This window comes from Colias philodice, chromosome 29 (genome assembly GCF_061535455.1).
Source record: "Colias philodice isolate Cphi_HAF_F1 chromosome 29, ilColPhil1 Martin Lab GWU primary, whole genome shotgun sequence".
NCBI classification, from domain to species: domain Eukaryota; kingdom Metazoa; phylum Arthropoda; class Insecta; order Lepidoptera; family Pieridae; genus Colias; species Colias philodice.
Window position 1 is genome coordinate 2,328,026 of NC_143114.1, and position 22,793 is coordinate 2,350,818.

At 35.4% G+C, this 22,793-nt stretch overlaps 2 protein-coding genes across 2 annotated transcripts in view; one reads left to right on the plus strand and one right to left on the minus strand.

The window, feature by feature from the left end:
* Positions 1–1,433: 1,433 nt before the first annotated feature.
* On the minus strand, positions 1,434–13,393 carry LOC149475786 (uncharacterized). The gene is made up of 11 exons (XM_089712787.1): positions 13,013–13,393; positions 12,162–12,911; positions 11,561–11,690; positions 11,206–11,273; positions 9,263–9,593; positions 8,083–8,336; positions 7,470–7,533; positions 6,978–7,107; positions 5,740–5,910; positions 4,269–4,480; positions 1,434–3,897 (listed from the first exon to the last, which is right to left on the minus strand). The coding sequence occupies exons 2-11, from the start codon at positions 12,904–12,906 to the stop codon at positions 3,366–3,368; spliced, it is 2,637 nt and encodes an 878-aa protein (XP_089568913.1). The 5' UTR covers positions 12,907–12,911; positions 13,013–13,393; the 3' UTR covers positions 1,434–3,365.
* A 1,172-nt stretch (positions 13,394–14,565) lies between these two features.
* Positions 14,566–22,793, plus strand: part of LOC149475787 (uncharacterized) — a 32,864-nt gene continuing 24,636 nt past the window's right edge. Inside the window, exons 1-2 of the mRNA XM_089712854.1 lie at positions 14,566–14,798; positions 18,569–18,667. Coding sequence (XP_089568980.1) covers positions 18,597–18,667 — 71 coding nt within the window. The 5' untranslated portion in view covers positions 14,566–14,798; positions 18,569–18,596. The remainder of the gene's footprint in view (positions 14,799–18,568; positions 18,668–22,793) is intronic.

Consider the following 22,793-nt stretch of genomic DNA (forward strand, 5'->3'; position numbering starts at 1 on the left):
GAAACATGGAGAATAAAGGTTTGTTTTAAATGTGATAAAATGTGTGCAAGATCTACAGAAAGTTTTATAAAACACAATTTTATAAATAATCTCGAATAACTTCTGAACCGATTACAATGAAATTTGTAATGTAGATAGTTGAAGACCCAGAATAAGACATAGGAAGGACATAAGCTAATTTCTATCCCGGAAATCCCACAGGAACGGGAACTATGCGAGTTTTTCTTTGAATCTTTCGGCCATTCCTTCACGATACTTACAATAAAACAACGCTCTAAAGTGATATTCACAATATTTCGAAATTACTCCAATACACTATAGAATGTAAATACATAATGTAACCATAAATTTCAGTTATCTCCCAAAAGAAGAATAAAACGGTCCTCATCATGTACATGTCGAAAATCGTCGCAAAAGATTCGTAAACCACGCTTCGGTTTCCACACGTCAGCTGTTCACTGTCGCATGTGTGGAGACACCATGTTGGAATTATGTAAAGAAGGTTACAGAAAACTCACTTGTGACCCAAATTCAAGATTTTTTGACGTTTTATGCAAATTGTGTGATATTCTCCTTGCTCTGGCGCATGACTGTGTTTGGATGTTGCGTCGATTGTGCTGTTGTCTTTTGTTTAGTTTGCGTTGAATAAAGTTCTATTTATTTACATTTGTTCTTTTATTTTAAAGTATTTCCCCAATATCATCAGTTTATACAAACCCAATGGGATATTATGAAATAATGAAATCTGTTTTCAAAATTCAAATCCAAATTATTTCTTAAACTAATTTGTGATTGGAACACACCTAGTAAGCAAATAAAATGTTTGTGAACAGTTTAATTATGGTAATCTCAGAGAGCAACAGACGTTTTTCTGGTCAGCTAGTTAATTCTAATGACGCTCAAAGACCGATAACGTTCCCTGAGCGAAAAAATAGCTCGCAACATGTTGGTCACAGTAAAAGGTCCATATGGCAAAATTCGTGTTGAACTTGAAGCTCGAATGAAATCGCTTGCAGCGTGTTGTTGCTATCAAAGACCACATAGCAATATTGTATTGCTTTTCGAACTCGACAGTCGACACTGTGGCAATAAACAAACACGTCGTGAGCTATTTTTTCGTTATCAAACATTATCTACTGTATAAACAACTTTCAACCAAATTGGTTCACTAGTTTTCGTATTGTTAAAGCTGAAAATTTTTACGGATAGAAAAAATAATAATATCTATACTTCTCTATACAAATGATATAAAGCTGTATATTTTTGTTAGTTTGAACATGCTAATCTCAGGAACTACTGAACACATTTCAAAATTTCCTTCACCTATACATTTGTACGTGATTTCTGAGTACTATATGGTAAATATGTACCACGGGCAAATCCGGGGCGGACAGCTAGTTAGCAGAATACAGAAGATAAAATGAAACACAATATAAAAAACTTAATAATTTTATTATGTCCATTCTTTTTACAAATAACAACAACCTTACATTATTTAAAAATAATTATTGCTACCTTGTGATAGATTGTAGGCAAGTTAGTGCTTCAAACATAAAAAATACAGGTAAAGACAATTTGAAACATTTAAGAAAAAAATCTTAAAATTAGAGACATTTTATTCAATTTTTTCTGTTCATAAAAAGTTTTAAAAACCTATTCTTTAACCAATAAATTGGCTTTTTATTGTTTTTCATATTTCCTTAATGAAATTCGATTTACCACCACCTTACATCTAGTACCCGCAAAAACAAAAACCTTTGAAAGACGACATAATATTATTTACATTAAAATGTTACATTTGGCTGATGTTTTATATAAAATTTTATCGACAAAATGGCGTCTATCTTTTGTTCAAAATTTATCAAAAACTGCTCAGCAATTTAGGTATAGCAAACATTAGTTAGACCGGCTACGTGCCTACAGCATGGGCAATATTGGAATTGTACCCTTAATAATTGTGATGTGTAATAGGCAAGCAGGGGCAATTTAGAGAACAACTGAAATTGCTCCGACCGTCCAACCGAGATTGTTTGATATACCAAAACTGCTGAACAGTTTTTGTTAAATTTCGAACAAGACTTTACTATCGCTTTGAGTGGTACTTGTATTAATCGTACTTACTCCTGGAGGAAAATCAAGATCTTTCTTTTACTCTAAAAATCGACTCACCATTTTTCAATGTCATATGAAACATATAGTTGTCTCTTTCTTTAGTTGACATGACAAAAAATAAAAAGTTGCATGTGTCATTTGATATTTTTGTTAATTATTTTCATAATACAAAATGTATTAAAACTCCGATATGTATTAATTATATCATTGTTTTTCTGTTATAAAAATATAGAAGAATACTTTTTAGTTTTTACAATAAACAACACATTTTCTGGGGCATATCTGCGCTCAACACAATTTTTTATACAAATCTAAGCAACTCATTTTTTTTATTGCTCATATTAATATTGCTGATTTTATATAATTTATTAATTATTGCCTTAAGAGCCGATTTTTCAATCCTTGGTTAAAATTTATCCGTCCAATAAAGTATTACACGAACATTTTAAAATGTCACCTGTAAACTGTCAAATACGGACAATTAGAATACATTTTTGAAATGGTAGTTTATGACGTTATTCGATGAGTAAGTTTTAACCAAGGTTTTAACCAACTGCAACGACTGAAAAATCAGCCCTAAATATAATAATTTTTATAAAACAATTCATTTTTTTCATATACCAGCATAGTACGTTCATAAAACAAATCCAGACATAACTGTCAACCATTTCATTGTAATATTATTTTTACAGTAATTCTGTACCTATGAAAAAAGTAAAATACCATAAAAATAAAAAATAACAACCAAAAACTATATTGTGATGGTGGATAGGATAATAGTGCATTTTAATTTTCAAATAAATATAATACGTAACCAGTTGCCATTAAAAGTCGACAAATAAAAACTAAATTTAAAAATCCATTATGCCTCATAAAATAAAAAAAACAAAAAAAAACTCATGACGTTACCGCCTGGATAACACATGCATGTAACTACGCATTCATGCATAAATAAGCATGAATGCATAACTATACATGCATGATCACGCATGAATTTATACTTCTTCATGCATTTATAATATGTGTGATGAAATTATAACTATGCATGCATGAATAATTCGATATTAATGCATAAACATGCATAATCACGCATAAATGTATACCTCTTCCAGTATTTATAACTTCCCAAGAATTTATAACTATGCATGCATGCATAACTTCACTTCCAGCATAACTCCGCATGAATTCATTAGCACGCATGAATGCATAACTATACATGCATGACCATGCATGAATGCATAACTATACCCGTCCTACGCATGCATATGCGACTCCAAACCGAACGAGTCGAGTCTAACCAACTGCGTCCCGTGTATCGTCCGCACATGAATTCTCAAATAACTCGGCCTCGTAAAGAATTTATAACAAATATGACATTGATATTTCTTCAACCCAGTATGGGTTTCTAAATGTCTTTTCAACTTTCCCCTGGTGATAAAGCCCTTTCCACACTGCTGACAAATAAACGGTTTTTCCTTCGTGTGTGTGAAACTGTGTAGTTTTAAATAGTAATGCAGTTTAAAGCCCTTATTGCACACATTGCAAATATATTTTTTTTCCTCTTCTTGATCGATGTTTTCTATCGCGATTTTTGAACCGTGGCTTTTGAGATGTTCCTCTAGATAGTAGAAATGTTGGAAAACTTCGCCGCATATGTTGCACACGCGGCTTCGTTCGTCTGAGGGGATGACGTCAGAGAGGTTGTGCGTTTCCCCCTTTTTGGGTATTTTTCGCGCGTTTTGTAACACCATCGCTAGGATTTCGTTGCGGTTCTCTTCTTGGATGCTGTGAAATATATTTTTTTTAATGTTAGTTGCTATAATATACGTTTTGATAAAGATAAAATTTAAAAAAAATGCATTTAAAAGTTACTTGAGTAAAAGATCGCATTTTGTCATTTATTTACTACTTTAGCTGATTGCTTGATAAAGAAAAATAAACAAAATCTAGAAATCAATACACTAAAAATTTTACATTCTTAACCATCCTTAAATATTTAAAAATCCACAACAAATATTTTTTATTATTATTTCAAAAGAAACAAATAATTAACCAAAATTTTCAACTTTTTCGTCATTTTTACGCAAAACAACACAAAAATTCCCAAAAAACAAAAAAAAAACACCAAAAATCACCAAAAATCTCAAAAAACTTACACGCCCTCCCTCTGGTGCGTAGCCAGGTGCATTTGAACATGATACTTAGTATTGAACATGTGCGCACAGACAGGACACTCGTATTTCAGTATATATTTATCCACGCTATGACTTATTATATGCCGTTGCAGTTTACATCGAGCGCTGAACGATTTGGTGCATATATCGCATATGTACTCGCGTTCCGGCTTGTGGTTCTTCCTGTGGTATATCTGGAATTGATGAACAGGGTTCAATGTTATTTTCTTGTTTGTACAGGTGTATGTTGAAAAAATTATAAAGTGCAAGCTATTTTACATAGTTGACACATAGTTTTTCAATGTTAATAATAAATGTAGTTAAAAACACAAGATAAATTCATGAAATTATTGTTTTGACACTGAAACTTGATAAGTGAACAAAGGTTGAATTAAATTAAATCACACTCGTAGCGCTAGTAGCACACTCACCATGCTCTGTAGCCTCTCGTAGCGCTCGTAGCACACACACCATGCTCTGTAGCCTCTCGTAGCGCTCGTAGCACACTCACCATGCTCTGTAGCCTCTCGTAGCGCACTCACCATGCTCTGTAGCCTCTCGTAGCGCTAGTAGCACACTCACCATGCTCTGTAGCCTCTCGTAGCGCTCGTAGCACACTCACCATGCTCTGTAGCCTCTCGTAGCGCTCGTAGCACACTCACCATGCTCTGTAGCCTCTCGTAGCGCTCGTAGCATACACACCATGCTCTGTAGCCTCTCGTAGCGCTCGTAGCACACTCACCATGCTCTGTAGCCTCTCGTAGCGCTCGTAGCACACTCACCATGCTCTGTAGCCTCTCGTAGCGCTCGTAGCACACTCACCATGCTCTGTAGCCTCTCGTAGCGCACTCACCATGCTCTGTAGCCTCTCGTAGCGCTAGTAGCACACTCACCATGCTCTGTAGCCTCTCGTAGCGCTCGTAGCACACACACCATGCTCTGTAGCCTCTCGTAGCGCTCGTAGCACACTCACCATGCTCTGTAGCCTCTCGTAGCGCACTCACCATGCTCTGTAGCCTCTCGTAGCGCTAGTAGCACACTCACCATGCTCGGTAGCTTCTCGTAGCGCTCGTAGCACACTCACCATGCTCTGTAGCCTCTCGTAGCGCTCGTAGCACACTCACCATGCTCTGTAGCCTCTCGTAGCGCTCGTAGCATACACACCATGCTCTGTAGCCTCTCGTAGCGCTCGTAGCACACTCACCATGCTCTGTAGCCTCTCGTAGCGCTCGTAGCACACTCACCATGCTCTGTAGCCGCTCGTAGCGCTCGTAGCACACTCACCATGCTCTGTAGCCTCTCGTAGCGCTCGTAACAAACTCACCATGCTCTGTAGCCTCTCGTAGCGCTCGTAGCGCTCGTAGCACATTCACCACAGTCTACCGCCTCTCGTAGCACTCGTAGCACACTCACCATGCTCTGTAGCCTCTCGTAGCACTCGTAGCACACTCACCATGCTCTCCCGCTTCTTGTAGCACTTCCCACACACGCTACACACGTAGGGGCGCGCTTGGCCCGCGTGGGTCGCTTCGTGCGTGTGTAGGCTAGTTGCACACTGCACCTCGAGCAGGCAGAAGTGGCAGCGGTATTGGATCTGCTCGCCCTCGTGCGACTTTTTATGTATCTGTGCACGAAACTATACATTAGATTCAAGTTTCTAGAAAGTCAGGTTCTGATATGGCAACGTTTTTTTGTGTATCTGTAGACGAAATTAGACTGAAACCCTTCAGGACAACGATAGAAAAATGCCAATTATAAAGTACAGGATAAAGCCGATTTTGACTTGGTAAGGTAAAGAAAGTATTTCAATAAATGAAATAAGAGATACACTCAAGAAAAAAGGCAAAGTAAACATTGTGGACAACTTTGAAACCAGCAAAGTTACTCATAAAAATGGTAGTCCGGGATCCATCGCCCATTTTTGCAAGTGATTACTATCAAGCTAATTTTTCGTGAGTAGCTTTATTTTGATGAGATGCCCAATAATTTCATGTACGAAACTCTCGATTGTGGTAGCTTACAGAGGTAACAATGATAAAAATTTTTGATTTGACGGTTCTCAAATATTTATTACGCAATTTGTAGGACAATATGTCTGTTGAATTATATAAGTATTAAATAAGTGAAAATAAAAAAATCTGCTGGTTAGTAATCATTTATGATGACTTCGTTATCGATAAACATTGGAAAGGGGGACTCTTTGATCAAACCATAGATTTTGTAGGACAAATATTTTTTCGAATAATTTAGATAATTATCTTGAGATTGAACAAAAAAAAACATTCAGTTTGTAATTAATATTTGAGAACCATCAAATCAAAATATTTTATCCTTGTTTCCTCTGGTAGCTACCACTATCGAGAGTTTCGTACATGAAATGATTGGGCATCTCATCAAAATAAAGCTACTCACGAAAAATTAGCTTGATAGTAATCACTTGCAAAAATGGGCGATGGATCCCGGACTATGGTAGTGATAGGCGTTTTTGACATGGCATGGCAAGGTAATTTATTATTTATTTATTATTATTTAAATTTAGCCAGAAGAGGCAGTTGTATTGGAAACGCTCGCTCACATATGACTTTTACATTTTCTTTAATTGCACGAGCGAAGCTGCGGGTTGCAAGTGAGTTGCTTTAAATTCTCTTATACTTTTACCTCGATACAATTAAAAATTTTATGTGTACGCACTTGCAAAGTGTCCAAATGCAGGAACCGCTTGTGACAGTACTCGCATGCGTGCGGCCTCTTTCTGTACTTTTTCGTCTTTTTCTCGGTTAGCTTTTTGGAAAGCTTCTTCACAGCCTTTTTCACTTCCTGTCTGAAATAAATAAATAAATAAGTTAAACCATTGGAAAATAATTAAAATTTAAAACGGTATCGTTTTTGATAATAAAATAATATGGTTTTAATGCGCAGCATTTATACACCTTTATTGTGTACCAAAATCAATTGTAATTGTTTGAATTTTGGTCAATTTACTGTCACTCTGTTTGCTCATATTTTAGAAACGGCTTAACCGATTTTGGTGTGATTTTCAGTGTCCAGCTAGTATTCACTAAAATTTATTGTTTATTTTATTCCAAGCACAACGTCTTGTTATATGCAATCAATAAATATATAATATATATAATAAAATACATTTTTTTATTGTTACCACAAAATAAATAAAATCACACTCACTTACTATCCTCCTCGCCTTCGCATTTAATTTCTGCATCTACATTTTCTTTTTTTACATTGTCATCTGCAAATAAAAAAGGAATTAGTAGACTAGATACAGGGAGAGAACCTAAATACAGGGGGTTTTGTAGAGATGTCTTACGAATGTACAGGCAAAACACATTTTGTCATATTACGCCGGTATACAGCCGGTAACAGCCTCACAAAGGTAATTTTGTGAATGCCCATGGGCATGGTATCACTTCATTAGGTATTCATATAGGACTAGCTTACCGCCCGCGGCTTCGCCCGCTTTGTCTAAAACCTAATAAATTATATACTAAAACCTTCCTCTTGAATCACTCTATCTATTAAAAAATACCGCATCAAAATCCGTTGCGTAGTTTTAAAGATTTAAGCATACAAAGGGACATTGGGACAGAGAAAGCGACTTTGTTTTATACTATGTAGTGACGATTTTTTGAGATGTATACGGGATGTTTTTTTATAGATGAATTTCCGTTCGCCAATGAACAGGCTGTGTTTATGTCATACCTACAGTGAGGTCAAAAAAAATTTTTTTCGACATTTTTTTTTTATTTTTTCCAACTACCCTCCCATAATAAAAACTTACCGTTAATAGCTTCCGGATGGGTCAGCACATGTCTGTGCATTTTGCTAGCGGTGATAAAGCCCAATCCACACACGTAACACTTGTACGGCCGCTCGCCCGTGTGCGTACGCATGTGTACACGCATGTACGACGCGGTGCTCAGCCGCTTGTCGCACACGGGACACTTTGTGCCGGTCGTGGGCGGTGGGGAGGGAGGAGGGGAGTCGATTTTGGACGTCCAAGTGTTTGAGGGGAAGTAGTCCGAGTCGGAGTCGCTGGAAAGACGTAATTTAGAAAATTAATGACTATAGCACTGGCTGAAAATACCAATGTATCAGATAAAGAGAAAGGAAAAATTTACAAGCGTTTTGCGCTGTCTCCACATAGGCATAAGAACTCATAATAAAATTTGGTACGACCCATCTCTTTAATCGATAAAAAGTCGGATCAGTACTTGCTTAGTTACTTACTAGTTACTACACATTTAGACATAAATAAGAACAATTTGAGACTCGGTAAAAAATATAGGCAACTAGGTCTCAGCCCGCGGCTCCGGCCGCGCAGTCAAAAGAAAACCCGCATAGTTCCCGTTCCCGTGGGATTTCCGGGATTGTGTCATTTTCCCGGGATAAAAAGTAGCCTATGTCCTTTCTCGGGTATCAAAATATCTCCATACCAAATTTCAAGAAAATTGGTATGGTAGTTTAGGCGCGATTGAGTAACAGACAGACAGACAGAGTTACTTTCGCATTTATAATATTGATTATGGAAAATATGAATATAGTGTTTTCATCACACTTTAATAAACAAAAAACGCACTTTCGCATTTATAGTATTACTAGCGGTCCGCCCCGGCTTCGCCCGTGGTACATATTTCGCAATAATAGGTAGCCTATGTTCTTTCTCAGGGTCTAAAGATTGGCTGTGCCATGTTTCATCAAAATCGGTTGAGAAGTTTAAGCGGGAAAGCGTAACAGACATACAAACAGACAGGCAGAGTTACTTTCGCATTTATAATATTATTATAGTAGGGATAGTTAGGGTAGTAATTTAATTGACAAGAAAAGATTACGATCAATTTGTGTTGCCTTCGTTTATGTTTAAGAAAACAAAAATTTCGTAAACAATTAGACACAACCCAAGTTTTCAAGAAAACCAAAATATCATATAAGACACATAAGAACTACTTAAAAATACTCACTTATCCTTAACACTCAGATCGTCTCTTACATCATCGTCAACAATCCCATCATTATCGGCACAGTCGTTCTGATCCTCAGTCTCCTGTTTAATCTCCACCCCGTCCATAGAAACTTTGACTTCCTCTATATCTATCTCCAATTTGCACGCTTTAAGTTCGGCACATTCCTGGTCTTGACTTGGACCTTGGTCCTTTGGCTGGTCCTTCGAGGGCATGTTCGGCCATTCGTTGGTCCACAAATCCTCCGTTTTCGGCTTAGCCTTTTCCGCTTCTTGTTTCTCGCGTAGTTGCTCTTCCAATTCCTTTAGGTAGGGTAGTATTGCGTTGAAATCTGTAAAAAAAAACATATCCATACTATTAATATACTATTTTAATATTATAAATGCGAAAGTAACTCTGTCTGTCTGTCTGTTACTCAATCACGCCTTAACTACTGAACCAATTTTCATGAAATTTGGTATAGAGATATTTTGATACCCGAGAAAGGACATTGCTACTTTTTACCCCGGGAAATAGGATAGGTTTTATCCCGGAAATCCCACGGGAACGGGAACTATGCGGGCTTTTCTTTGAGTGCGCAGGCTTCGGGTGGAAAGGTAGTTATTTTTTTTTTTTTTGTGTGGTGTCTCTCAATGTTAGCCAGAAGGGCTTCTACATTTTAACGCGGACGCGGGGGTGAACTGAAGGTTCACCCTGGTAGCGACATGCACAAGGGCGTCCCCCCTTGACGGGGACCACGAACCTCGGCTTGGGCTGTCGCTTGAGTGGAGGAGGCCAGAAGGGCCCTAATCGGACGGGGTAGAAGGTAGTTATCTATAAGTTAGGCTTTTTATCACAAGTTTTAATAAAGAATAGGCTTGTCAGTTTTGATGGCGTTTTGATTCATTGGACTTGTTTGATCAGAATGACAATTAAAATACAAGAAAAACTTGACGAAAACACTTGGCGCAGCGCATGTGATCTATCTATATTATCTATCTATACTATCATATATGTATATACGTCTATCTATACAAATATTATAAAGAGGAAAGGTTTGTATGTGTGTATGTATGTATGGTTTTCACGCATAAACTACTGAACCGATTATAATGAAATTTAGCACACATATAGAGGGTAACTTGGATTAACACATAGGATAGGTTTTATCCCGGAAATCCCACGGGAACGGGAACTATGCGCGTTTTCCTTAGAAAACGCGGGCGAAGACGCGGGCGAAAAGCTAGTTTATACTAATATTATAACGCTGAAGTGTTTGTTTGTTTGTTAGAACGCGCTAATCTCAGGAACTACTGGTCCGATTTGAAAAATGATTTCCGTGTTAGATAGCCCATTAATCGAAGAAGGCTTTAGGCTATACAATCATTACGCTAAGAACAAAAGGAGCGGAGCCACGCGGGTGAAACCGTGAAGCGCAGCTAGTCTATACAAATATTATAAAGAGGAAAGGTTTGATTTTTTGTTTGTTTGTTTGTTTGTATGAATTGAATAGGCTCCGAAACTACTTGGCAGATTTGAAAAATTCTTTCACTGTTGGAAAGCTACATCATTTCTGAGTGACATAGGCTAGGTTTTATCCCGGAAATCCCACGGGAACGGGAACTATGCGGGTTTTTTTTTGAAAACGCGGGCGAAGCCGCAGGAAAGCTAGTAGATTCATAAAGTTTTACTAAGTTTGCCAGCTGTTAAACAAAATATGTTCTAAGATTGTCTTTACTAGTAAAGAATATAGATATCTTCTTATATATAAAATTCTCGTGTCACAATGTTAGTCTGCATACTCCTCCGAAACGGGTGGACCGATTCTCATGAAATTTTCTGTGCATATCGGGTAAGTCTGAGAATCGGCCAACATCTATTTTTCATATGTACCACGGGTGAAGCCGGGGCGGACCGCTAGTTATGATATAATATGCTAAGTAAACATGTATTTCTTTACATACCATATGGCTCTCCTTCCAATTTGTCTTCTGCGTGTTTTTTATCAAAATGCCGTGTTAAAAGTTCGAACCTGAAAAGAAAGAAATACGATTAAAATAGTAAACATAAATATGATTTTTCCATTCAATTCTAAAAATTAAAACTGTAGATATTTGTACAACAATTCATAATGTCTTAGGGGTCGTCCATACATCATGTGAGGTGTTTTAGGTGGGGAGAGGATCGAGACAAATCTCATTTAACCTTACGTTAGGGAGAGGGGGGTCTCGGCAAATACCACGCAAAACATTGAAAAATCACCTCACGTAATTTATTGAAGAAATTTTGTTCCAACATAAAAGGAAATATGAAACTCACCTATAAAACTGTCTATAACATATCCTACACTGATACTGAACGGAGAGGTGAAACCTCTTGTTGTGCCTCCCCAGTTTGCTTGCCGTGATGAAGGATTGGCCACACTGTTCACAAGTGTAGGGTTTCTCGTCTGAAATTCATGTTTATATTGTTATGTTAATGGTCATTTTAATGTTTAAGTTTTGAATATTTAATTTGAACTAAAAAGTTGTAATCACTACATAGTATAAAACATAGTCGCTTTCTCTGTCCCTTTTGTATTTAGATGTAGTTGTGAAACTTATTACCCTGATCTATTTAAAGTTGAAAACTGTAAACTTGTTAGAAACATTTCTTATGTCTATACCATGAGACAACGAAAATCACTACATAGTATAAAACAAAGTCGCTTTCTCTGTCCCTATGTCCCTTTGTATGCTTAAATCTTTAAAACTTTGCAACGGATTTTGATGCGGTTTTTTTAATAGATAGAGTGATTCAAGAGGAAGGTTTTAGTATATAATTTATTAGGTTTCAGACAAAGCGGGCGAAGCCGCGGACAGTAAGCTACTAGCTAGTTATTTATAAAAAGAAATAGATAATAATATTTATATAAGCTTACCTGTATGTGATCTAACATGTAGCTTCAAATAATAACTCAACGAAAACTGCTTTTGACACGCAAAACATTTGTATATTTTCTGTAAATTCATTAGCTCCTGTTTTTTCTCACTATCACATGATTCATTGCTCACATTCTTATCGTTAGGATCGAACTTACTTTCCTTTTCTGTTTCGTTATTATTCGTAAATTCTGATGCCTTTTCGTTACCTATATACCCGTCTTCTGGCTTGATTTCCGGATCTAAATTCTTCTCTTTTTTCAGCTTCTTCAATTTCTTTTGTTCCTTTTTCAGTTTTTTCTTCTTCAACTGGTTTTTTATCCTCAAATCGTAGCTTGTTATTCTATCTTTGTGTGTAGTGACGTGCGAATCTAATTCTCTTAAAGTTGAATAACGTATATTACACACAGCACAGCCGTAAAACGGAAAACCATCTTCCGTTATCTTTTCCGAGACGAAACCGTTCTTCTTTTCTTTTTTTACTTTTACTTTACTTATCTCTGGCTTGATATCAACGCTTGTGTCTGTGTTTTGATCTGGCCATTTTGTCACATTATTTGATTGGTTAGTTTCATGACTATTTGGTATATTTGAACTATCTTTATTATGAAGATAAGGGTTTAACTGTTCTGCTTTTATTGCTTGTGGATATTGACCATTTCCAGATGTATACTGACTATAATTATAATTTGTATATGAATAAGAACCCAGTGGATCTAAATCTGATATTACTGGTTCAACCATGTTTCCTAAAATGGTAAAATATAGTTTAGCCAACTTGTTCAACTAATTAGAAGTCATCTACAATCGTAAATGTTGTTGTTAAAATGTAATCAAAATATTTATTTACCGTTTGTACTTTTGCAATGTTTACAAAACTTTTGTATAAATCGAAAATAATAAAGTTTTTATCATATAAAGAATAGGTATCCGCCATACGGTGCGTATCATGAAAAATAATCGATACGTTGAACAACAAGGAAAAAACGCGACAAAAACTCGTCAGACGTCAAAAAAAACTTTGAAACTTAATTGTTCAAACGTAAAAAACACTCGACATTCTTACACTTGCACACCTAAAACAATTACTATACACTCGAGAATACATTTTAAAAAACTACAAATGTATTTAATATAAATAAAGTGATTTTAATAAGCATTTTAAATATCGAATTATGATATTATTTCACATTTTTTACTTCGCGTGACTGAACTTTGACGAACGTCAAATGTCAAACTGACATATATAAAAATTGTGTGCAATGTTGCTAGTACAAAGATGCGTAAATAATATTTTAAACTGAAACCACCTTGGAAACCACAGTTCAATCTCAATCTCAAACTCAAACATTTTATTCATTCAATTTGCTATGAGACACTATGAGATTTCTTTTAGAAGCACGTTTAGCAGGCAGTTTATAAAATTACTCGATAAATACGTGTAATATTTACAATTTCTAAGGGTTTAATTGTGGGTTTAATTTTATCCAGCATCCGAATTTTTCCATTTTGCAAATGATAGGAATTAAATATGATTTATATACTTAGAACAACTGTATCGTGCAGCTCTTAATTTACCACAGGTCATAAATAAAACAAAATTTACAAAAATGTGTAATTTTAAAATTATTTTCATACAGTTACCGTTTACTAATATTTCGTCACTATTTCTGTAATTATTCGTGTATTATTTTCATTTTAGTACACTTTATTGAATTATTATTTTAATTATACATGCAAATTTTCTCAGGTGTAGAAAATATTGTGTAAAAGAATCATAACACACTTCCTAGTTGCTGTAGTAATTATAAGTGAATAATACTTAAAAGTATTTTGCTAATTCGCAGACATCAACTCCTCTTGGTAAATGGTATAGTGGTTAATATGTTAGAAAAGAAATATGGAGGTCGTGAGTTTGATTCCCAGTGAGAACACCAAAGAGTATAGTAACTATGGAGAACACAAACGCACGGAGCTTTGTTAAAAAAGTAATAGTTATTGATATCTTCTCCGAATTCGTTTTTGTAATTTTTTATAGGCTTTAACAAAAAGAATAACTCAGAATAACTTATGTCGTGACTTGTGATTAACATTAAATTATATACTTAATTCTATCATTTCAAAAGAGTTAGGACCATTGTAAAAATATATAAAAATAGTTCTTATTTGTAATATCAACAAAGTTTATTGTCCATTGCAGAAATTGCTTTACGACGTTTTGACATTGTACGCACGAAGATTATAAACACAGGACGTGTATAGGAAATATATATTTACTGGTTTGAAATAAGGTCTTATTTTGCACTATCGTCGTTACAGTTACAACATTTTGTATCTATGTGTAAAACACATATTTGACAGCCAGTAACTTACTTGCTCTGTGGCCTGTGCCAGTAACGCGGGAAAGCGTACTGTATTCAGTCGCGCGGCGCGTTCTATATTCAAATTCAAAATTCCTTTGTCTGATGTACATGAAGTTTAAAAAAAAGTTTGTTGTATAGTATAAAAAAGTGCCAGTAAATCTAAGCAGTGAATTTTTATGTGAAATGAGAAGTTTAAATATGTAAAAAGAAAAATAATAATTGTTCGTTTGGTTTTTTATTATCAAGGAATGGATGAATGGAAACTGCGCAGAGGTATGTACTACAACTCTTTAACTATACTAATATTAGGGCAACTGATAAGATTTGATACTTTTTTGGAATAATTTTTTCAGATTTTTTTTCTTCGACTTTACCACTACAACAGTAATCTAAAATACATACTAAAATAAACAGTAAGATCACAGTCATTCGTTGCTTTTATAATATTATAAAGTATCGTATTTTAATATCGTATTTAGTATTATTTTACATTTATTTATATTATGAAATGAAACTCATTTTAAACTATTAAATGTTTGCGGGTTTTATCTTTTTTTTTTATAGTGGGGAAATCTTCCAAGGATACTCACGGCCCCCGGGGAAGGAGCCGTGGGTTATGTCGGATTCTTACCGACTAAAACCCCACTGTGTTCCGTCGAGCCGCTTTAATGATGGGGCCGCGGGTATTTGTTAGAAATTATCCTACTAATATTACCTATAAATGCGAAAGTTTGTGAGGATGTGTGTGTTTGTTACTCTTTCACGCAAATACCACTGAACCGATTACAATGAAATTTAGCACACATATAGAGGGTAACTTGGATTAACACATAGGATATATTTTATTCCGGAAATCCCATGGGAACGGGAACTATGCGAGTTTTTCTTTGAAAACGCGGTCGAAGCCGCGGGCGGAAATCTAGTTTATTATGAAAATACGTAAGAAAATACATTTTCAAAAGAAACAAAATAAACATAAATGTTTAAACAAACCAAAATAATCCCCTTATTAAATACAAAAACTATAAATAACAAATACAAGGAGTACTTGTGCACATAATCCTAAAACATAGGTATTATAATGATAATTTATATCACTAACGGCTCGCCCGAATGAATATTTTTTACAAAAATAATATTCATAGTGCCATAGTTACTACATATCTCATAATATTTAAGCTGAAGAGTTTGTTTGTTTTTTGTTGTTTGTTTGAACGCGCTAATCGCGGGAACTACTCGTCCGATTTGAAAAATTCTTTCGGTGTTAGATAGCTCATTCATCGAGGAAGGCTATAAGTATGTCATCACGCTAAGACCAACAGGACCGGAGCACTTCAGGTAAAACCGCGGGGCTTAGCTAGTATTCTATAGGTATGTATATCGTCAAACCTGTTTTATCGACTGGATAATTAAATTTACTAACAAATCATTAATTTTCGACACCAATATTCTATTCAAGGATATTCGATTATTTCCTACTGAGCGTAAGTACCTATATATATCTATTTATAACCTAATTTAAAGACAATCAAACCCAAGACATTTGACATTTTGTTACATCGTGTTGAAACAATTAACAATAGATTATAATGCGCATTTAAATAAAATGAATTATACTAGCTTTCCACACGCGGCTTCGCCCGCGCTTTCAAAGAAAAACCCGCATAGTTCCCGTTCCTGTGGGATATCCGGGATAAAACCTATCCTATGTGTTAATCCAAGTTACCCACTATATGTGTGCTAAGTTACATTGTAATCGGTTCAGTAGTATTTCACAAACATGCACACATACACATTACACATACATCCATATTCCATCCTCACAAACTTTCGGATTTATAATATTAGTCAGAAGGAAGAATACGTATCTGAGTATACTCAACCACGTATAACCACAGTATAACTGTTCAATTCAAAGATTTACATAAGTAATAAGTATGTATGCTTCTCTACAATCGAGTCTACCATAACTTATGAACTTATAAATACCTAAACAGGTTTTGAATAAGAAGTAATTGTCACAGGAAATAACATATGCTCAATTACACTTAAGTCTTTTGTCTCTATCTCTAGTCTCTAGAATATTGCAATTTAACTTAAAAACTACAGACTTTAATTTTTTTTATCATGAGAAAACTATTATCCTGAGTTTTCCTGGAAAAGTCGAGGTACTAGACTAGTCTATCATAAATACATTCATACATTCTACAATGGTATGGTATTAAGGCGTTACCCGGCAATTTCGACTATGTTCAACCTCTATAAAGTCTGGTACAAAATAAAGCACAATACCGAAAAAAATATATAAAGTAGGATGGTCTTTGATCTTTAATTGCTCGCGAGGACTTTTTTCCAAAGTTAATAGATTTCTAGAAAAAAAATGTGCCGTGGTCATAGATTTTTCCGCAAATACTCTATAAACTTGCTGACTTAGAGCTCTGAAAATTTTATGTTTAATAAATTATCAGTTACACAACAGTCCCTGACGAGGATTTTTTGTTTCACTGATTAGTATCTTTTTAAATACAAAATGTGAGGAAAAAAGAAGGTGCAGCGGGAGAGGTTTGAGATCCGTCAAGTATCCTCAAGGTTATTAGCGCATGTAAAAGCCTTAATCATTGTCGCTGTCATCCATACATCCACTTTATGGGTTAATAGATGCTGTAAATGGAGACTAATGCATATACCTAGAATGCAATACATAATTATATTGATATGAGGTACCGAGTCTCGACATATTACGTTGCTAAGAATTTCTTAGCAACAGTAAGAAACTATTGGTAGTAGGATTGTGATTTGGGGAATTTAGCTATAAAATTTGAACAAAACTGAATCTTTCTTTCCATTTCGCAGTAATTTCTAAGTCCTAATGGACTTGTGAAATACGATACGATCCTTGGAGGTTCGTAATCAATAAGAAAACTTCGTCGTTTTGAAAACGTTTTACTTACCAAAAGTTAGTTTGTAGGTAAATCAACTTTAAAGTCCAGATATTGCTTTGAAACTCAAATCTTAACATCTAGAACGTCGTAAACTGATGAATGCTGAACTGAAAAGTTGTTACATAAAACCCAATAATCTATAGAGTTGGTCTCTTTCGGATAGATAAGAAGATAGGTAGGAAGAAGTTCACATTTAGAAGCACAATGCTTCAGAACGCAGGACCAGAGGGGCTCCCATGATACCTTATAGCAGTAATACTTCCATCGGGCATCGTGGGATAGTGATGGCGCTAGACGACATAATGTTATATCTAGTTTTTTTTATGTCAGAGCAAGCAAAGGGGCAGGTGGGCCACCTGATGTTAAGTGGTTACCACCGTCCATAAACACTTGTAACACTAGAAGTGTTGCAGGTGCTTTGCCGGCCTTTTATGGACAAATAAGCTCTTTTCTTGAAGGCCCCCATGTCGTAGTTGTTCGGGAACACCACATAGTTGTCATTTTTCCATTATGGAAATAAAACTGCTTTAAGACATCATGTTACACTCCTAGTCTTTAATCCCAGCCCAGGACCAACCGTCTCTGCCATTAGGTCATCGACGTTTGACATTTCACCCTTTTGATAATCATCCATTATTCCTTGTATGAACTATTGCGTGTACTATGTACATTCCGTTACAAATTAATTACATTTTTGCGTGCTTTCTTGAACTTGTTACGGACTAATCTAATCAGTAAAAGTTAAGTACTTAACAATAAGTGGACGTTAGACACAGTCCTACAGTTTATGCGTATTTTATGGTACCGTTTTTAGAAACTATGATACAGCGTACAGGGTTTAAGATATATGAAGATAGATGAAGTATTTTTTATAAATTAAAAATGACAGATACGAATGTCTAGATGATTATGATGGATAAAAATATAATACTATCCACGCAAAGAAGTTTGACAATTTAGGTAGATAATTTCCTTACTCCTTCCCAAAACACCATCTTTTGCTCGTATTTGTGCAATACATGACGTTGTTTAAATTAATGAAATATTTTTATCTCTGTGCACGTTAATATACAAGCAAATTATCCAATTGCATGTTTACAGGTTCTGAAGAGCGATAACGGTCGACAAAATGGCCGCTTCCGGTAATGTCACGTTAGCGCAAGATGGCACCCGACTGCATCCGTATTTAGTGGCGTTGGTGTGAGTACTTATATTTTTACTTACAAATCTTTTTTTAAACACTTACATACTTTCCTCTTAATATTAGTATGGCTTTTTTTGTGGTGTCACTCAATGTTAGCCAGACGGGCTTCTACATTTTAACGCAGACGCGTGGGTGAACTAAAGGTTCACCCTGATAGCGACATGCGCAAGGGCGTCCCCCCTTGACGGGGATCTCGAACCTCGGCTTGGGCTGTCGCTTGAGTGGAGGAGGCCGGAAGGGCCCTAGTCGGACGGGGAGACAGGCTTCGACCGCTTTGTCTAAAACTTAAAAGATTATACACTAAAGAAGGGAGCTGGCCCTTTTTGTTACCCTTCCCAGTCCTGTCCTTAATTCCCTACGTCAATCCTTTCTCTATCCCAAACTTTTAAAGGCGGCAATACATTTGTAGAGACTGTAAGATCTGCTAACGTCCTTACATCTATGCAATTTTTTATGAGAGTTGGTAGGGCTTATCAGGTGACCCAATAGAAAACCTTCCTCGAAAACCACTCTAGATCTATTAAAAAAATGAGTGAGTGTGCCGAGCACACGTGTCAGAAGTGAAACTTCTTTGGCAAGTTTCAAAGATACCAAAATCGGCGCCTTACTCCATGACGTGACCTTGAAATTTTACTCTCAACGTTTTCTCTTCAAAAACGCTTCAAAACGCGTTGCGTAGTTTTTAACATTTACAAAGGGACAGAGAGCGGGAAGCGACTTTGTTTGTATGAGATGTGAAATGAAAGTGTATTATTTGTTATGTCACTAGATAGAATTATGTAAGAATATTGGTAATGGGCTTTGGCAATACGTATAATATGATGGAAACCCATACATCTTCTGTATACGGACATCATAATATGATTAATCTATACATATAATAAATCTGTAGAAGGGTCAATTCTGTACATTGAAAATATTGAAAAAATAAATAGTAGGGGGTGTTACTGGATCGATACCAAACCCAAATATGTGATAAAAAAAATTTTTGTCTGTCTGTCTGTCTGTCTGTCTGTCTGTCTGTCTGTCTGTCTGTCTGTCTGTATGTGAAGGCATCACGTGAAAACTAACGGTTCGATTTCGATGAAACTTGGTATAATTATACCTTATTATCCTGGGCATAAAATAGAATACTTTTTATCCCGGAAAAATACGTAGAAAAAAAATAAATCTTAATTTTTCCGCGCGGACGGAGTCGCGGGCGGAAGCTAGTTGCATAATATAACGTCGATTCAGCTCGCCTTCGAACGATACTTTTTTATTGGTCTGTGCCTCATCTTCACAGAGTAGTAACAGTAAATTCCGATAAATGTCCTGGGCCCTTTCGGGTATAGGCCTCCTCCAACTGTCCCCATTTCCTCCTGTTGCCAGCTGCCTTTATCCAGTCTCTTTCCGTCAATTGCAGAATATCATCTACCCAGCGAGCCTTTGGTCTACAGTAGCAGTTTACAGTAGCAGTATAATCGATCTCATAGGCAAATTATCTTCAAGATCCGTGCTGCTCTTTTGACGATACTAAACATGCTTTCGAAAAAATTTATCATTTGTTATATGAGTAGGATAGGATAGGAAGTATAAGAACGTCGTTTTAACCTCTTTGTCACTTATTTGTACATTTTGATATTAAATGCTGGTACAATAAAGAATGAATATATAAAATCTACATAGAATATGTGTACGAAAAGTGCGAAAAAATGCGAATTACATTTTAAACTCAATTTTTCAACATTTTCTTTATTTCAAAGTTGATGAGTAAGTAAACGCATTCGTAATAATATTTGATCATGCACTAAGTAATAGATTTTACTATAAAAAATTATGTTTTTTCTAAAATAATTTTATCAAAGTATATATGTGTGTTAAAGCACGCAAATTACTATGCACCGATTACTGTCCAGCCTTGAAGCCACTTAATTGACTAGTTAAGGACAGCCCGATTTTACCTTTTATAGTGAGTAAAAACGTGTTTAATTGGATGTACTACATTTGACATTAGTTTTATATCTACTTATATTAAACAAGTTTATAGTTTATACTTTATACAAAACACAATAATTTTGCACCTACATATTTTATTGATTCTAAAAAATCAAAATTTTTATTGGAATACCAGAACTAAATATCTATTTATACCAATAAACACACACAACATTTTGTTTATAAATAAATAATTAAAAATGATGGCTAAATTATTTGCTAACAAAATATAGAAACGAAAAGGAAAAGTATCAAAAACATAAATCCGCCTATGTTCTAATCGAAAACTTTAAAAGATGAAATTACAAAACGTTCCATGTTATCTTTTTAAAATAGATAGGCAGGCTCACGTGCCGATTTTAGTTTTTTTTTTCGCACAATTGGGTTCCCGCCAATTCCAATGTCACCGGGTCAACAACCCGCCCGCGTTCAAGGTCGCACATGTTTTATGATTTGTCTATGATCGAGTTGTCATGGCGCGGGCGTAATAAATTATCACAATATTATGTAGGTACCTACTGTGTATCAGTGTATAATGTGTGTAGTGCAAAAATGGCACATAAGGAGCACGATTGACGATTCGCTATCCTAGGTTGTAATTGAAAAAAAAATTGCTAAGTATTTATTTTTTTCGTCATTCTAAAGGGTGATCTACGCATATAATGATTCATTTCTAAGTTGGTTATCTACGCGACTAATTTGCCCAAGAAGAAATATATTCCACTAGCTTTCCGCCCGCGGCTTCGCCCGCGTTTTCAGAGAAAAACCCGTTCCCGTAGGATTTCCGGGATAAAACCTATCCTATGTCCTTTCTCGGGTATCAAAATATATCTATACCAAATTTCATGCAAATTGGTTCCGTAGTTCAGGCGTGATTGAGTAACAGACAGACAGACAGAGTTACTTTCGCATTTACAATATTAAGTAGTATGGATTGTGTATTTATATTCCAGTTTCGTCGTATTATGTATTTAGAAATGCTATTAGATACTTATTATTTAGTACTTAACTACCTGTGCGAAAATATTATACAAAATACAAATTAATTATTTTAGGAAAAAATGTAGTAATTCGCAAATTATACATAGGGATGTGGTATATTATAGTACTACATGGTACTACTATCTTCTTAAAGCATTAAACCAACTATTTTACGAATATTATAAATGCGAAAGTTTGTGAGGATGGATGTATGGATTATATGGATGTTACTCTCTCATCCAAATAACTACTGAACCGATTACAATTAAATTTGGTAAGTAGATAGCAGAAGACCCACAATAGACATAGGCTAGGCTTTTTATCCCGGAAATCCCACAGTAACGGCAATAATGCGGTTTTATATTGTCTGTTATCTGTTGATTTCAAGACGGTTATTAGTTTTTTATAAAAAAAAACCGGCTAAGTGCGAGTCGAACTCGCGCACGAATGGTTCCGTATTATGGGGACCCAGTTTAATATTTTTTTATTTATTTTTAGTATTTGTTGTTATAGCGGCAACGGAAATACATAGTTTGTGACAATTTCAGCTTTCTCGCTATCACGGTTTATGAGATACAGCCTGGAGACAGACAACGAAGTCTCAGTAGGTCCCGTTTTACCCTTTCTGTACGGAACCCTAAAAAATAATTATTTTATTATGTACTTACTATAGAATCTATATTATAGTATAGATTATATTACCACGTGTAAGTCGATAAAACAATCACTACTATAAATAAAGATAAGTACATAGAAATAATGTAAATCTAAATGAATCATGCATAATACAAGTTATCACATAAGTGATAACTATTATAATACATATTGTAATAAACCCAGTATTAATTATAATCTATATATGTCTATTATCTTATATATAAAATTCTCGTGTCACAATGTTAGTCTGCATACTCCTCCGAAACGGGTGGACCGATTCTCATGAAATTTTCTGTGCATATCGGGTAAGTCTGAGAATCGGCCAACATCTATTTTTCATATGTACCACGGGCGAAGCCGGGGCGGACCGCTAGTAATCTATATATCAGTATAAATAAAATTATACAGTCCGTCTTTTATTTGAATAGGTCTGTTATTAGAAATAAAAAAGTCTAACTTTTTTTATTTCTGTGACGAAATCTAAGGATGAAACATTTTATGAAGTTG

Coding starts and splice junctions, on each gene's coding strand:
- LOC149475786 (XM_089712787.1), bottom strand. CDS start 12,906: ATGGTTGAACCAGTAATATCAGATTTAGATCCACTGGGTTCTTATTCA. Junction 11,691..12,161: donor ACATGTTAGATCACATACAG/GTAAGCTTATAT, acceptor CATGAATTTCAG/ACGAGAAACCCTACACTTGT. Junction 9,594..11,205: donor ATTGGAAGGAGAGCCATATG/GTATGTAAAGAA, acceptor TTTTTTTTACAG/ATTTCAACGCAATACTACCC.